We start from the raw sequence: 17,091 nt of genomic DNA on the forward strand, positions 1-17,091 counted from the left end.
TCTCACGTGAAAATGAAGTCGGCAATGCGTCACAATCTAAAGTGGATTTTGTATGGTATAAAAGCGGTTTATGCTGGTCGAGTATCAATCTGGAGTTGCCTCTACCAACATGGATCGTTTCCAGCGGTAAGTTTGGTTTGGTTTCATACCGCTTTGAACAGTGTTTCAGTTATATCACGGCGAGTCAACTTAATATGGGAGGAAAGCTGCAGTGAAACACGCCTTTGACACTTATAGGAAAATATAAAACGTCAATGTCCGAGAATAATCAGTCTCGACTATCTGTCGAAACAGATTCCGTTGGAAAAGGAAAAATAATGATGACTGTCATATGAATGGTTCACTGAAAACCCGCGAACACGGTTTTGTTGACAAACCTAAAGACAGTCTCGGAGAACCGGGATCCGAACGTCTGAGGGTCACAACTCTCTTTTATTAGATTACTGTGCCCACGGGCTTGATCTAGAATACCAGTAAGATGTTTACAAGATGAATCATTATGAATTCATTTTCGAGGCTCGTAATGCGAGTACAGTAAACTACGGTTATAACGAACTCAAAGGGACTACTAATTTTAGTTCGTTATAACCGTAATTCGTTATAAGCATATATGCCGCATAACTACAGCATATAGTCGGGACTAAAAAATAAATTCGTTATATCCGTTAGTTCGTTATAAGCGTGTTCGTTATAATCGTAGTTTACTGAAAATGAAATGGTTATGGTTGGTTTGTGATAACAAAGCAAACGTGCATTTATCTGTCTAAGTGTTTCTTACAGCCTTCCACATATGCGGATTCGGATCGGACTAGGTCCATAGGACCTGGTGGTATCAAACTTCAATGATGCATTAACTTGTCATTAAACCTCCATTACCTCAAATGTCATTAATTTCGGTTGTGTTAAACGTTTGATGATTCCGTCCGTACACTAACGGGCGTTTCACATAATGGAGTTTTAGGAGTACCTAAACTGTCATTTAATCAAACAATATATGCTGTAATACGTATAAAAACATTGTATTATATATTTACACTTTATGAAAAAAAGAAACAATGAACGTCAGAAGTGATGCAAATAGCATTTATAACGTTTGTGTCGAGAGTGATGAATTGTGGGGAAATACCCAAATCTAATTACGCATAAATGGAATTCCTGTGCCTAAAGTTCATTAGTTAATGATAGTGTAATGATTTCTGTGCACGACCGATTTAATTCTTAGAGGCAACAATAATGGAAGGCTTAATCAGAATGAATACGTGATTCGAAGCCGTGATCAGTGGATCCTGGGGGGATGTAAGGGACGAAACTCTGCACAGCGCATTGAGGCATCTTGGACGCATATGAGATCTAGATCTAGAGTTGTTTGTACCAACTTGCCTGTGAGGCATCAGGCAGCTCTTTCCTTACTGAGTTAGAACAAAAACAAAATACAACAAAAAATCGTTTCTGAAAGAATCTCAGACACACAATTGCCGAATTCGATATGAACCGATTTATGTTTCAGTCAATTGTAACAGGATTATACATATCAAGTCAATATTGTTGTTTGGTTTTATTTCTTTTAGACTGATTGCTTTGTGTTTCATCATCGGTGCTTCGCACGGATTCCGACATTACCAAGACACCATTCCAAACGGGGACTCGGTACCACATCCCTGCAAGAACAACTTCTTATGGCGGGGGGTGGGCCACAAGAATCCCCAGGGTGGGGGAAACAGGAATCCATTTGGTCTCGATTTCCAGCAGGTGAAACAGGTAGGATGATTTTCTTAGGCAATATACTAGTATGTACTGTGGTAAGGTATACAATGAAAAACACAGGTAAATTAATGAATATACACCCTAGGAACATAAAAGACCATCTTGGTGCTACGTGCGACGTATCTTCATTTAGTTAGTTGATTTAAGAGATATAAGAGAAGCTTCTTTCCAAATCATCCGCCCGGAGGTACATGTACCAAAAGACGCTAAAAGATTGTACTTGTTACCCTGCCTGGCGCTCGTTATTAAGGGGATCAAACAAGGACTGATCGGCTGGGGTCAGTATATTGTGTCGACACCGTTTCGGTGTAGACACTGACATCGTTTTTAAGCATGTGATGAGAATCAATAAAAGTTTTATGGCCCCAGGATTCGGCACACCCGTTCTGTAGGATGACAAGTCATATTGCTTAACGATTAAATATGACCTAAGATTAAGCGTTGAATTTTTTCGGTATTCCTTTTTTAATTTCATTCATAATACTACCACATTTATAACATAAATGTTACAAATGAAACTTTAAAAAGACTTCGTATTATACGTAACATAGATTTAACTAAAACAAATAATGAATTACAAATAGATTTTGCATTGATCACATTGACATTTATTGTATTGTTTGCATTGTCCAAATATTCGTTTTGTCAGTCATCTTGCCCATTTAAACTTGTCACCGACTACGTGCTCGTCTGATTTAGGCCAGGTTCACACAGTGCCGATTATGGCTCCCGTTTGAGATCAGACAGCGCTACGACAAGAAAAGCGAAAAAGTCGGATTACTATCCTCGATGATCTAGAATGTCCTATCATTGTCTGAAAGCATTCGTATACGTCCTAGAGATCGGGAAAGGTACAGAGAGGTCGGCCAAGCACTCCCGACAGCATGGTGCGTCCCGTAACATTCGGGAAACTCCGCCGATTACGCTAGTCGGATTACAATCGTGACTATGTCGTGACAAATTTTGCTGTATCGGATCAAAATCGTACCAATGTCCTGTGTCGTCTGGATGGTGTCCTGTTGATCGGGACGCTGTCGTGTTGAACGGGCATAAATTGGTCATTGCGTTTCTTGTTGATTGAGTCCAGATTGCATCCAGATCTTGCCGAATGCGAACCGTCTTCGTCGGTTCACTGTCCGGTTACTGTCTGATCTCTGTCGGATCGCATTCGGGAGAATCGCCACGCTGTCGGGACAGGTTCGGTCGTTGTTTACCATGCGAAAGATACAAACCGGATTAGAATCGGATTGAGAACGGGAAAATCTTGACGAATTCGGCTTGAAACGGCTGAATCGGGACGCTTCCTGAACAATATCTGATTGTTTGTGAATTTCCCGCCACGAATCTCAGGATCTTGATCAGACTTTTGACAAATCTTAATCGGGATTTGTCCTATCAAGGGCGGCAGTAAAATCCTGAATGTGTGACTGAGCCCTTAAGAACGATAATTACACTGATCGAAGTGATTTTCTTTTAAAACAGGACAAAAGTTGTAAATATACACGCTGTTATGTTTCACTGTAAGCATTCAGATAGAGTAGATACATGTCTTCTCCTTAAAGTGAATACAAACCCCAATAGGATGTTCCGTCCCTATAGTAGTTGGGTACAAAGACCAGCATCATTTGTTGAAGAACATAGAACCTGAAACTTTGTTGTTGGGCATTTCAAAGAAAAGCTGAAGCGTCACAATCACAAGTGTTCGTTTGGGCCTTCAGATGAAATGTTTTATTGATGGCAGTGTGTGAGGACATGGTTTTACGCCGCTATTAGCAATATTTGAACAATATCGAGGCGGGCGACAACAGAAATGGACTTCACGCCCATGTTGAGAATCGAACCCGGGCCTTCAGCGTGACGAGTCAACTCTTAACCACTCTGCTCTTGTCTCTTTCCATTTCTTTGGGTTTTATCTTTATTTTTTCCACGAAGTGGTAGTTGTAACGCAATTCTTTTTCAGTATCCATAAATTAAGCTATTTCAATGTCATTGTTTACTCTATGTATTTACGATATCTAAAAGATTGGAATTACTAATTATATTATCTGTACCTTTAATGTGGTGTAAATATCCAACGGCAAGATCGCACTTATCTGTCGAGATATGACAGTTTGATGATGAAAATTCCGTCATTCATTACGGTGAAATCTACAAACTTGTAATGAAAAGACTGATGTGTAGATCGCACGTATCTAAGATCATTCAGCCTGTTTGTATAGCTGGACCGTAGCATTTCTTTTCTAGTGGACTGAGGAACTGTGCCAGAAGGATGCCATGGTCGGTCATTACGTATATTCCATGTAAATAAAACCCTCAGCCATGTCATTAAAACCCCTTTGTTTCTATGTTAAAATATTACAGAACACATGTTTCTGTTCCAGTGGACTGAGGAACTATGCCAGAAGGACTCCGACGGAGATGGACTGACCAATGGTCAAGAGTTAGGAGATCCTGAATGTGTGTGGCATCCCGGTCAGTTCCCTCAGATGACCAACAACATAACGCATCCAGGTACAAGAATAGTAGACATTGTCGTTCTGTCCGTTCAACTGACAGTAACTATACTCCTGGTTAACTTTAAGCGCCAGATCTCTTAATTGTCATGTATGTGTTTGAAATATCTACATGCCACAATGACCACCGATACCTGATCATATTCCCTATAATTGTTCGTGCATAATTACGTCCATCAAGTGAACAAAAATCTGCTTGAATTATGACTATTGGTTTTGGCACCAAACTGTTTTCTTGTTTTCACCAAAGTTTTGTTTATTTGTTTTTGTGTAACGCCTCACTCAGCAATATTCCAGCTATATGACGGCGGTCTGTAAATAATTGGGTCTGGACCAGACAATCCAGTGATTGACATCATGAGCATCAATCCACGCAATTGGGATGGATGACATGCTTCAACCAAGTCAGCGAGCTGACCACCCGGTCCCGTTACTCGCCTCTTACGACAAGCTTAATCGCCTTTTACGGCAAGCATGGGTTGCTGAAGACCTATTCTACCCCGGATCTTCACGGGTCATTCACCAAAGCGATAGACTTTGGGTTTGCCTCTACCATTAAGCTGACAAGCTGTTATGAACTTAAAATACTCTTCAGTGCGGCGCTATACACAATTTACTGAATATCATAATTAGATGCATATGACTTTGAACCTTCATGCCCTCACCCCAAGCGTCCCTCACTTCAGGTATCTGTGACCCCTGGGGGAGTCCTAAATGCACGGCCAAGAACGACTGGGTGTCTTGTACAGCTGGCGAGTTTGTATGCAACGCCACAAAAGCTCCTGGTAAGTTTAACCTAAATCAGTTTTACACTAAACCTCATCAACCTTCACTCACCAAGGACAAGGACGTTTTTGACATACTGGAAACATTGAAGTTTATAGTTACTGAAATCATCAAATAGCCTTTCTTTTGCACTGTTGCAAGTTTTCGACTTATGGTATGACCAAATTAACAAGGGTTGCCAAAGTATGTGAAAAAAGCAGAATTTACTAACTTCAAGAGAAAATCCAATTATTTGGACGCCCATGCCGAATCGCCACACTGATGTAATGATATGTACGTACCCCACTGATGTAACAGTACTTCCGTTTTCCAGAGGTGAAGAGCTTCACTCTGAGATATCCACCAACACGGGTGCCTCCGACTGAGACCAACTACTATTGCATGCCCTTCGACGTCAGCAAGTACATCGACATGTCACAGGACTACCACCTGATTGCAACTAAGCCAGAAATCAACAACACCAACGTCATGCACCACATTGTCTTGTTTGGATGCAACGACGATGGTAGTTTCCGGTGTTTATCGATTTCATGAAATAAAAGCAACAAGAAACATTTCCATCATTATAATAAGTCTCTTCTAAAAGTTGTCAAAAGTACGATTCCGACTATATAATAAGCATGTGTTTTTGAATCAGTACCAAATATTGATGATATCAGATGTTCGCGTAAAGGTGAACCTATTCTGCCCTGTGGGCACCCTGTCAGAAACACATGCCAAAAACACGTAAGGTATGGTACAAGTCAAGATAGCTAATTGTATCTGACATCATTTTTGCCACTCTTGGAAATCTCTTCCACATGGCTACCATACAGTTGTTTATAACGTGTTATCGGGTCTGTTGCTAATATATTCTTCAATTCTCACAGCTGACCTAACAGACCATCCCACACCTTGTTACATGTCCCAGAAAGGATGTTCAGAGTTTCTTGGGCTCTGGACCCTGGGGCTTGATGGAATATGTGAATATGAAGAGGCTGGATATCGCATAGGTCGTAGTGGCAGCAGGAAGATGGTGATGCAGGTAAATAGTTCTTCTTATCGCGGCAGTAGTTGTGTGAGGAACGTAGTGCTTTGTTCGAGTAAGCGCTTTGTAAGCTTCACTACATAACGGTTCAGATGCCTGAGAGAGGTGACTCTGGTTTGACGCCGCTTTTAACAGTATTACAGTTATATCGTGGCGTGTCAGCTTAATGTGGGAGGAAAGCTCGAAGTGATGCAGGTCTCAGACGTTTACCACTTCTGTGAAACCCACGAGCACGTGTATGGTGCTGACAAACCTGGAAACATAATCGGGGCGAACTCTTCAACCATAATTAATGTAGTAAGACGACTGGGCCACCCGTGCCCTAAGATGTATCCCCTTTAAATTATCGCTTTAATATATTTTGTTCCAGTTTCATTGGACAAACCCTGAGTTGAGAAGTGACTATGTTGACAGTTCTGGTATGACCATATATTACACGCCAAAACTGAGAAAGTACGATGCCGGATTCTTAGTTACCGGCCAACAGTATCTGGAGATTCCACCAGGTGCTAAGCGGTCCACGTTTGAGTCGACATGCACAGAAGAGTGCACCAACAAATTAATGAAGGGAAATATCTACATAACATCTGGTCTCAGCCATATGCATTATCTAGGTAAGACAACTTGAGATATCTGTCTCCTCTCAGACATTTGCATTGATGGGGTAAGTCAACTTGAGATATCTGCCTGCTCTCAGACATTTGCATTGCTGGGGTAAGTGAACTTGAGATATATGTCTGCTCTCAGTCTATGCATTAACTAGGTGAGACAGTTTGAGATTTCCGCCTGCTCTCAGACATTTGCATTGCTGGTTAAGACAATTTGAGATATCTGCCTGCTCTCAGACATTTGCATTGCTGGTTAAGACAATTTGAGATATCTGCCTGCTCTCACACATTTGCATTGCTTGGGAAGGCAACTTGAGATGTCTGCCTGCTCTCAGACATATGCATTATTCATGAATACTTCAGTGTCTCTAGATTATGTTTAACCATGGCAATTCAGTGTCAATCGTGTTCTTAATGTAGTGTACATAAGAACTAGTGTGACGAACATAATCACTCCATATATATTGAAATAGACTTTAAAGTTTGAGTTAAATGAATCTATCTAAAAAATACATACGTTGGATCATTATAACGTTTGATGTTTCCTTCTATACTTTAGTTTATTTATAATTGTCATTTATTGAGATAGCCATAGCAACGGAAGAGTAGTACACGCGTAAGTTAGAAGATGGATGAATTATGACGACCTCCTTCGTGATCATGTGATATGCTGCATTAACTTACACAAAGTCCATGATGAAAGTTTCTTTAAATGCAAGGCTCTGTTTTACAGGATACGACGAGCAGGTCGAGTTGTTCCGCAATGGTCAAACGATGACTAAAGTTATCGACGACCCCAAGTATTCCTATGACACCCCCCAGTTGAAAATGTAAGTTGAATATTGAGAAACTAACTTTCTTCTTATGATATAAACATATTTATTTCCATGAAGAGGAGGGATTGGCAAACAAGCAAATTTTACTTATCTGAATGCCACTCCCATTCTTCTTATTTGGGAGGCGGGATATGCTAATCCGTCCAGGACACATTATGTCTATGTGCAGGGGTACCCTTCATAGCCAAGGATCTGTTGATCTTTGGTTTAGTTGCCCGAAGGGAAATAGGAATACCTGCCGTCCCAATGTATGTGGATTTGAACGTCTATGACTCCTGTAACCTTGGACTTGCCACAAAAATGAGACAGTTTTTGGTTGTGGGTACTTGGAGCAGAGTAGGGGAAAGGGGTCTTGGACCGTTGTTATCGTTTTTCTTCTCGTGACGGCGAGAAAAGGAGATATTTCACTCGACGCATGAAATATCCTCTATATCTTTTCAGTCAGCGCTCCAAGGCATACACGTATTTCTGAAAGGACGTAACTAAGCATTATTTTACACTCAACACGTTATGTTTCGGACGTTTCAGCTTCTCCAGCTAACTATTTAATTTTGGGGTTAAACATTTAGGTGAAATCTTCAACAAAATTAAATTCTAGACCGTCTTTGGTATATCCTTAGCAGAAGTATTACAATGTGATCTTACAGGTATTCCACCCCGATTGAGATGAGACAGGGTGACAGTTTGAAGACGACGTGCGTCTACAGGTCTGTGTCCAATACTCGAACAACCTTGTTTGGGGAAGGCTCATACGAAGAGATGTGCTATGGACTCTTCTCCTTCTTCCCCAAGGAAAACATGACCGGAAGTTGCGTCACATGGAAGAATGTGGATCTCTGTAAATTCAGGGATAAAACTATTGACGGATGTGACAACGAAATGTTTGGAAACCTATCCAGTCCTGAAATGCGATTGATCGTGAATGAGGTAAGCAACACGTATGAGTTCACATCAACCATTGTTTATGCCTTTTGGCAGCAACGATAATGTCCTTCTGTTGGTAGATCAAATCGGTACAGAAATATTTCCTCCGGCCACGCAGACCGCCTTTCAGACAGATAAGGCATTTGCTGCGTTAAATATCAAATGAACGAATGCTGTATTTCAAAATAATACCAAGTATGGAAAACCGAAATGATTATTATTATTGATTATCATTGGCTGAGATTATGAGCTTATCTTTCAAAAACATCTGTTTAATGACGGAAATGTGTTGTGGTCAAGGATCCATAACACTTGGTCCTTGTCGTTGACTAACAGCTTACAGCAACCCCTGAGTGAATGAATCGGGCCGTGTCATGGTTGGACAATGCTGAAATGACATACTCAGGTAAATGAAATAAACATGTTTTCTGGCTCGAAAATAGCAACCACCACTATGTATTAAAGAATATGTTTTGTAGGTTTGTTTACACACAGGCGTGATTGGTTCTAGGTGATGGGAAGCTGCAACCACTACGGCCCCTGCAGACCGGAATGTCCAGCTGTTCTTGCCCGACTCAACAAACATCCTTGTCTGCAGGGCCAACTGGGGGAGTTCCTGCTTCATAGCTTCGCTAACGGGCGCGATTCCGATAAGATTAAGTTTGCACATGCGCTGAGGTCATGTGACATGGGAGCTGACCCAGCTGATGCGACGTATCCGATATCAGCTGCACGTGCAGCATCTTCCGTTGTCCCTGGCATGGTTGTAGCAGCCGTACTTGCTTTAGGTCTGTAAGTCTGTCATTGCGTTGATGCCGATATTCTGGGATCATTCTCAGCACTTTTTGACGGGTGTTTCCTATGATGGAGCCTCGATGAATGCTTCATTTTACAGTCATATTTCTTTGATATGCTACACATAATAGTACACATATTCATATTGTACAATATGTCATGTAATAAAAATGCTGAATATAAAGAACATTGGTACATTTCGGATATATGTAAGTGAAACCTGATTAGTACGGACTTGTTATTGTCCAGTTTAACAAATGTCCGGATTAGCGAATTATGGATATGGAGTTATGTCCCTTTGTTTGTCCATAAGGTGAGTTTCCGGACCAACCGGGTCCCACTTTTCATTGACAAAAAGGATGGCTTTTGTGGGTCATCATTTTATAACTAATGGATCAATGTTGAACATTTATTCTTAAGCCTGAATGAGAACACTGCAAATGTACGCATGCGAGGGTACATGTGTTTAATAACTGATCTGAGATGAACGCCACTCTGACAAGTATTTCAGTTTTATCACGGCGTAACCGTTTGATGTTGGAGGGAAGCCCGAAGTGGTGCGGGTCAAAGACAATTACCACTTCCGGGAAACACACGAGCACATTTATGGTGATGGCAAACCTAGAAACATAAGTAGGGCGAACGTGATTCGGGCCCACGCTCTTAGGAGGTGACTAACGGGATCGGATTGTCAGGCTCGCTGACTTCGGGGATGCATATCATCGTACCCCAATTGCGTAGATCGATGCTTATGATGCCAATTACTGGCTTGTCTGGTCCAGAATCTTTTAATTTCAGACCGCCGTCATATAGCTAGAATATTGTTGACCATAAACAATAAACAAACAAACACTTTAATTAGTACAACAAACTACCGTTGTGATTTTATTCTCAATGCAAAGTACAATGCAAATATGTTAACATCTTTTAACATGGAGGTCATTTCAATCGTTAGAGTAATATACAAAAATGAGACTTTAGATATGACAGGAAGGAAAATGGTACAAATAATGTTTTACATCATTCAGTGTGATTTAAGAGATTTAAGATTGACAGAAGACAATAGAGTGAGTGAGTATAGCTTTACGCCGCTTTTAGCAATATTCCAGCGATATCACGGCGGGGGACACCAGAAATGGGCTTCACACATTGTACCCATGTCGGGAATCCAACCCGGGTCTTCGGCTTGACGAGCGAACGCTTTAACCACTAGGCTACCCGACCGGCCAAGTAGACAATAGAGACCAGGACATGAGGGAGTGTTGATTTTACGAAACGAGTGTTGAAATTATAAGCGAAATCTGAAACCTTTAATCTTTTCATCGAACTGGTGTAATAATGTTGCCATAAACTACAGTAAAAGCTCTTTCTTACGTACGAGGGGCGTTCAACAAGTTTTGCAACTTCAATATGAGACCAAGTCGCAGAATATCTTTTGCACTTTTATTTTTCAATATAATCTTCATTCACCTCAATACACGTATTCCATTTGTCCTTCAAGCTTATAATACCACTTTTATAGAAATCCGCAGATTGTCCCTCTAACCACGCCTCTGTGGCAGCCTTTATGTCCTCGGCATGCTGGAAGCGTCTTCAGCGTAGGGCAGATTTCATTTGCCAAAACAGGAAATAGTCACTGGGGGCTAAGTCTTGGCTGTAGGGTGGGTGATTCAATCTTATTAAAATCAGATCTGAGTTCTCGCTGACGCTAAACAAAGATCTGAGGACATCCCATTACGGGTCACGTCAGAACGACCTTTCGCGAACTTTGACCGACCACTAAATCGACTAACAAGAAGTCGACATCAGCCAATTAGAAAGCAGCTTTCTCGAGCTTCACGGCACATATTTCAACCTGGCGACTTCCATTTCAGACTACGCTTTAAAAATATGTTGACACAGTTCTCGATTGAAATTTTGAAAACTGAACAAACGAACATTCCGGAATGTCTAGCATATGGTTGCGATTGTCTGGCAGTGCGTCCCACGTACTGAGCAACGCCTACTCCGTTCAAATATTTATTCCTCGGAAGCGAGAGATAGACGTCGATAATTTTGACGGAATCAGTCGTACGGGCAGTAATGGTCGTTCGGAATACCCCGTGTTAACGTTTTGGAGGTTGCATGATCAGAAACCACATTCCGACTGTCACTTTCATGATCAGGTAAGCGACGCTTTGATTGGTCGGATGAAAGGTCGTTCTGACGTGACCCGTAATGGGTTGTCTTCAGATCTTTGTTTAGCGATAGCGAGAATTGAAATCTGCTTTTAATGAGATTGGTGGGTGATTTAACTGCACAGGCCCAGACTTAGGCTCGTACATGATATGTTGTCTGTAGTGGTACAGTAGCTATATAGTCACTCAAGGTTGGACTGTAATATACGCTACTTATATCCTACTTGTACAACAAGTGGCGGTTGGATAGCCGAGCGGATACAGCGTTCGCTCGTCACACCGAACAGCCGGTTTCAATGGTTCACATGGATACTTTGTTTTAATCCCATTTCTGGTGACCCCCCGAGTATTGTGGAAACATTTCTAAACGTGGTGATAAGAGCATTGAAAATTGGGAGGTAGGTGGGGTATATCCCAATATTCGAGTGAATGTCCTTATACCATAATTTGATCGAGTTTGTATAACCAGGTCGCAGTGTACGAATGTAAACACTCAAAGGTGTATGTTTGTCCATTACACGTAGCTTGTCACTCTTCAACTGAGTACACACTCCCTTCTCGTGGAGTGTTGCGAAATACCTCCCCGTGTCAACAATCCAGTTGCTTGTAGCGTCTGTCCCGCGAAGCGACGGTAACACAAAGATACAGCTTTCACACAGCAGGTCGTAGAGGTATACAACTTGGCTGAACCTCACAAGCATGGCTCTGACACGTTCACGAGAAGAAATACGGGCTAATAATCCACAACCATTGGATCCTGGCATCCTAAGGGACGTAACTCTGAATGCCGTTATGCAGCGCCTTAATTAAATGTCGTCGTTGCCAAGATCTGAAAAAAATAGAGACTGATTATTGGTTCACGACGCTTTAAACACTATAAACACCAGCAATAGGTTTTACACATTTGATACATGTGGGGAATCGAACCTGAGCTTCAGCGTGACGAACGAACGCTTTAACCACACGGCTACACCACCGCCCCAACACGAATACAAATGTTGCTACTGCTTGCACAACACCATCCCCACAAGTAGTACAGTTAACGTTTTCTGAAACTGATCAATCAGATCAACTTCCCCTGAAATGTGACCTCAACACAAACACATCATTACCTTAATAGATACATACATATATATTCCTCATAGCTACCACAGTTCCGTACTGAGCCAGATTCGAACGGCATGGAGAAGAGAGAGTGTTAAGATAGCAGAACAATGGAGGTTACGACGTCACTTCCGGAACAAATCAACGGTAGCGATCGGGTCCAGTGTATTGTATAGCGCATATGATACACTGGAATGTAATATATTATATACTCTGGATAGTCGAGGATGAAATGCCGTGTACACGCTATGTTTTGGGGAGGGGAATGTAACGGCACATCGTCGCTGTCACAGTCCGTGCAACTGATTACATTTCATTGCATATATACGGAATTACATGCTACGCAAATACGTCCATTTTCAAACATGTCATCACATACATTTAATTCGACTGAACTGTACATACAAGATACAAAACCCTTTCTATACCTTAAGAAATCTCTGCCAAAAGCCATGTCGCTTCTCTGGCACCGGTCACAAACACATGCAAAGGCAACTCAATTCTTCACCTGAAACAAAACGAACTATAAATGTGGAATTGCATCGGACATCATTTATGTTACTGATGAGTATGAAATGTCCTCCACATGTCTACCATACAACGTTTTGAAAGCTTTACAGAGGCCTTGAATGTTGTAGGTGAAATTGGGTTTAACGTCGCGTCCAAGATTATTGCACTTATATAGCGACGTGCATGCATGTGTGTGTGTGTATGTGGCTGCGTGTACTAGTCCGGACTGATGCCGATTTATAGTGCTAGCACACTGAGATACCATGCCGCAGTTTAACATGAATACCCCAGACACAGTATACTGACTCCGAGCCGACCAGTCCTTGTTTTAGCCCCGTAATGTCGAGCGCGAGACAGGGTAACAACAAGTACCATCTTTTAACGTCTTTTGGTATGACGCGGCCGGGAATCGAACCCCGGACCTTCCGCTCTCCGGGCGGAAGCTCTACCACCAGACCACGGAGGCTGTCCTTGAATGTTGTAACTTTGATCAAGCAACTTCTGAGCAAGAGTTGTATCATCGGACGCTTTACGCCTCCGAACAATTGGGGAATAATTTGTCATCCCCATATCCGTTATTTATAGGTATATTTCTAATATCATTACGTATACATGAAACGTGTTTGGAGATATTTGTGTTATCCACACAAAGAGTGTGTCATTGGTTTTAGATATCTGTTTTTAAAATATATTAAAATAATTATATGACTGTACATCTCATGATCTACCGTCTGATAAGAATGGTGGATTTTGTACAGTGCGGGACTTTCTGATCATGTGGTTTGATTGACAGGTACATGTAGCAATAGGTTCATTCTGTCGGCGTCACGTCGAAGACCCGGGTTCGATTCCCGACATGGGTACAATGTGTGAAGCCCATTTCTGGTGTCCCCCGCCGTGATATTGCTGGAATAATGCTAAAAGCGGCGTAAAATCAAACTCACTCACTCACTCACTCATTCTGTCGGAGAACAGAGGAGTACACGAATAGACGAGATCAAGTGATGATCCAAAGCGAGCGAGGACAGTGAAGCAGTCAAAGGACTCGGATATATACTCTTACAAAAAAGTAGGGGAACTATAAATGTTAATACCAAGTATAATTTGGTTGTTGGTTTGTTGTTTAACGCCGTACTCAGCAATATTCCAGCTACATAAGGGCGTTCTGTTCTGGTGCTGATAGTGTGAGTGAGTTGGGTTCAACGCCGTTTTAACAGTATTCCAGTTATATCACGGCGTGTCAGCTTAATGTGGGAGGACAGCCCGAAGTGATGCAGGTCTCAGACGTTTACCACTTCGGTGAAACCCACGAGCACGGGTATGGTGCTGACAAACCTAGAAACATAATCGGAACGAACCGGGATTCGAACCCACAGTCATAGGTTTCTGGCGTGCCCAAGGGACGCAACCCTGCACAGCGAATCGCGGCGCCTTAGACGACTGGGCCACCCGTGCCCCCTAAGGTGCTGAGAAACCAAGAAACATAATCAACGCGAACCTGGGATTCGAACCCGTGATCATGAGTTTGTGGTGCGTCTGCGGGACGCAGCAACAATGTCACAACACGGAGGACTAAAACAACCCGAATGTGGATTAAGAATATATTTATTAAATAAATACACATCGATGCATCAATATCAACACATCAATACTTCAGTACATCAATACATCAGTATATCAGTGTTATCTCAAACGTACACAATATTATGTACACCATATGTACAAAAAAACCTTCCTCGCTGTCTCCTTCCTATAATCACTGTACACTGTGAAACAGGTAAAAGGGGCGGCCAAAGCCAAGCCAAGCCACGCCGAAGACCCTGGTTCGATTCCCGACATGGGTACAATGTGTGAAGCCCTTTTCTGGTGTCTCCCGCCGTGATATTGCTGGAATAGTGCTGAAAGCGGAGTAAGAGCGTACTCACTCACTCATACAGGTAAGATCTCAAGTCACCACTTCATGCGCCACTTCACCACTTGACCATCACAAGATCAATATCCTTGCTTCGGACATATTTCTACATCCATATACTATTCAATTACTACGCATATATACATGCAACTTTATGAATAATACATACATGGTCTATGTTCAATCTACATGAATATGAACATAAACAATATCTGAATATAATGTAATTTACGCAACGAGATTAGATAACCAGTGTCTCACCAAGGTTAGAAATCTCAGTGAGTGCCCTGAATTTTAGGTGACAGTCTCAAATACCCATTCAATCACACGGCTCATGCAACAAAAGACGTTCACTCCTGACCTAACATCGTTGGCGCTCGCAGCCTACAAACGGCCCAAGCACACTCTAATACTTACAGTCAGACCCACTTATAAGAAATATATACAATGTGATCTTGTGATTGTGGCGCCTTAGACGACTTAGCATCGCTAAATTGCAGCATTAGCATAAGATGAAGAGCTTGATCAATCGTCCATTCCCCATCAGCCGCCTTTCCGACAATCATAGTTTGCTAGGGATCTGTTTTAACCCAGAATCCCACTTGTCTATTATCTCCAGTTGATATTTCAACCAGCTTCGAAAACTAACAGCCACCCATTATGCATAAACCAAAGAGAGTGAGTGAATATTGTTTAATGCCACACTCAAGACTATTCCGGCTACATCAGTGGCAGAAAGCAAAAGCAACGATCATCGCACGGATACACTCGGAATAGTACAGATACAGTCGGAATAGTACAGATACAGTCGGAATCGCACGGATACACTCGGAATAGTACAGATACAGTCGGAATAGTACAGATACAGTCGGAATCGCACGGATACACTCGGAATAGTAGAGATACAGTCGGAATAGTACAGATACAGTCGGAATAGTACAGATACAGTCGGAATAGTACAGATACAGTCGGAATCGCACGGATACACTCGGAATAGTACAGATACAGTCGGAATAGTACAGATACAGTCGGAATAGTACAGATACAGTCGGAATAGTACAGATACAGTCGGAATCGCACGGATACACTCGGAATAGAACAGATACAGTCGGAATAGTACAGATACAGTCGGAATCGCACGGATACACTCGGAATAGTAGAGATACAGTCGGAATAGTACAGATACAGTCGGAATAGTACAGATACAGTCGGAATAGTACAGATACAGTCGGAATCGCACGGATACACTCGGAATAGTACAGATACAGTCGGAATAGTACAGATACAGTCGGAATAGTACAGATACAGTCGGAATAGTACAGATACAGTCGGAATCGCACGGATACACTCGGAATAGAACAGATACAGTCGGAATAGTACAGATACAATCGGAATAGTACAGATACAGTCGGAACCGCACGGATACACTCGGAATAGTAGAGATACAGTCGGAATAGTACAGATACAGTCGGAATAGTACAGATACAGTCGGAATAGTACAGATACAGTCGGAATCGCACGGATACACTCGGAATAGTACAGATACAGTCGGAATCGCACGGATACAGTCGGAATAGTACAGATACAGTCGGAATAGTACAGATACAGTCGGAATCGCACGGATACACTCGGAATAGTACAGATACAGTCGGAATAGTACAGATACAGTCGGAATAGTACAGATACAGTCGGAATCGCACGGATACAGTCGGGATAGTACAGATACAGTCGGAATAGTACAGATACAGTCGGAATAGTACAGATACAGTCGGAATAGTACAGATACAGTCGGAATCGCACGGATACACTCGGAATAGTACAGATACAGTCGGAATCGCACGGATACAGTCGGAATAGTACAGATACAGTCGGAATAGTACAGATACAGTCGGAATCGCACGGATACACTCGGAATAGTACAGATACAGTCGGAATCGCACGGATACACTCGGAATAGTACAGATACAGTCGGAATAGTACAGATACAGTCGGAATAGTACAGATACAGTCGGAATCGCACGGATACTGTCGGGATAGTACAGATACAGTCGGAATAGTACAGATACAGTCGGAATAGTACAGATACAGTCGGAATAGTACAGATACAGTCGGAATCGAACAATGGATTCTCCTCT

The 17,091-nt window shown here is 42.1% G+C and overlaps 1 protein-coding gene across 1 annotated transcript; it reads left to right on the forward strand.

The window, feature by feature from the left end:
- LOC124142797 lies at positions 1 to 9,399 on the forward strand. The gene is made up of 10 exons (XM_048385480.1): positions 1 to 126; positions 1,569 to 1,758; positions 4,146 to 4,275; positions 4,964 to 5,062; positions 5,377 to 5,568; positions 5,933 to 6,087; positions 6,461 to 6,704; positions 7,432 to 7,528; positions 8,182 to 8,461; positions 8,970 to 9,399. Exons 1-10 carry the CDS (start codon positions 71 to 73, stop codon positions 9,252 to 9,254), a joined length of 1,728 nt encoding a protein of 575 aa, XP_048241437.1. The 5' UTR covers positions 1 to 70; the 3' UTR covers positions 9,255 to 9,399.
- The last annotated feature ends 7,692 nt before the right edge of the window (positions 9,400 to 17,091 follow it).

Source organism: Haliotis rufescens, unplaced genomic scaffold (genome assembly GCF_023055435.1).
Source record: "Haliotis rufescens isolate VD_foot unplaced genomic scaffold, xgHalRufe1.0.p SCAF_59, whole genome shotgun sequence".
In the NCBI taxonomy this organism is placed as follows: Eukaryota; Metazoa; Mollusca; class Gastropoda; order Lepetellida; family Haliotidae; genus Haliotis; species Haliotis rufescens.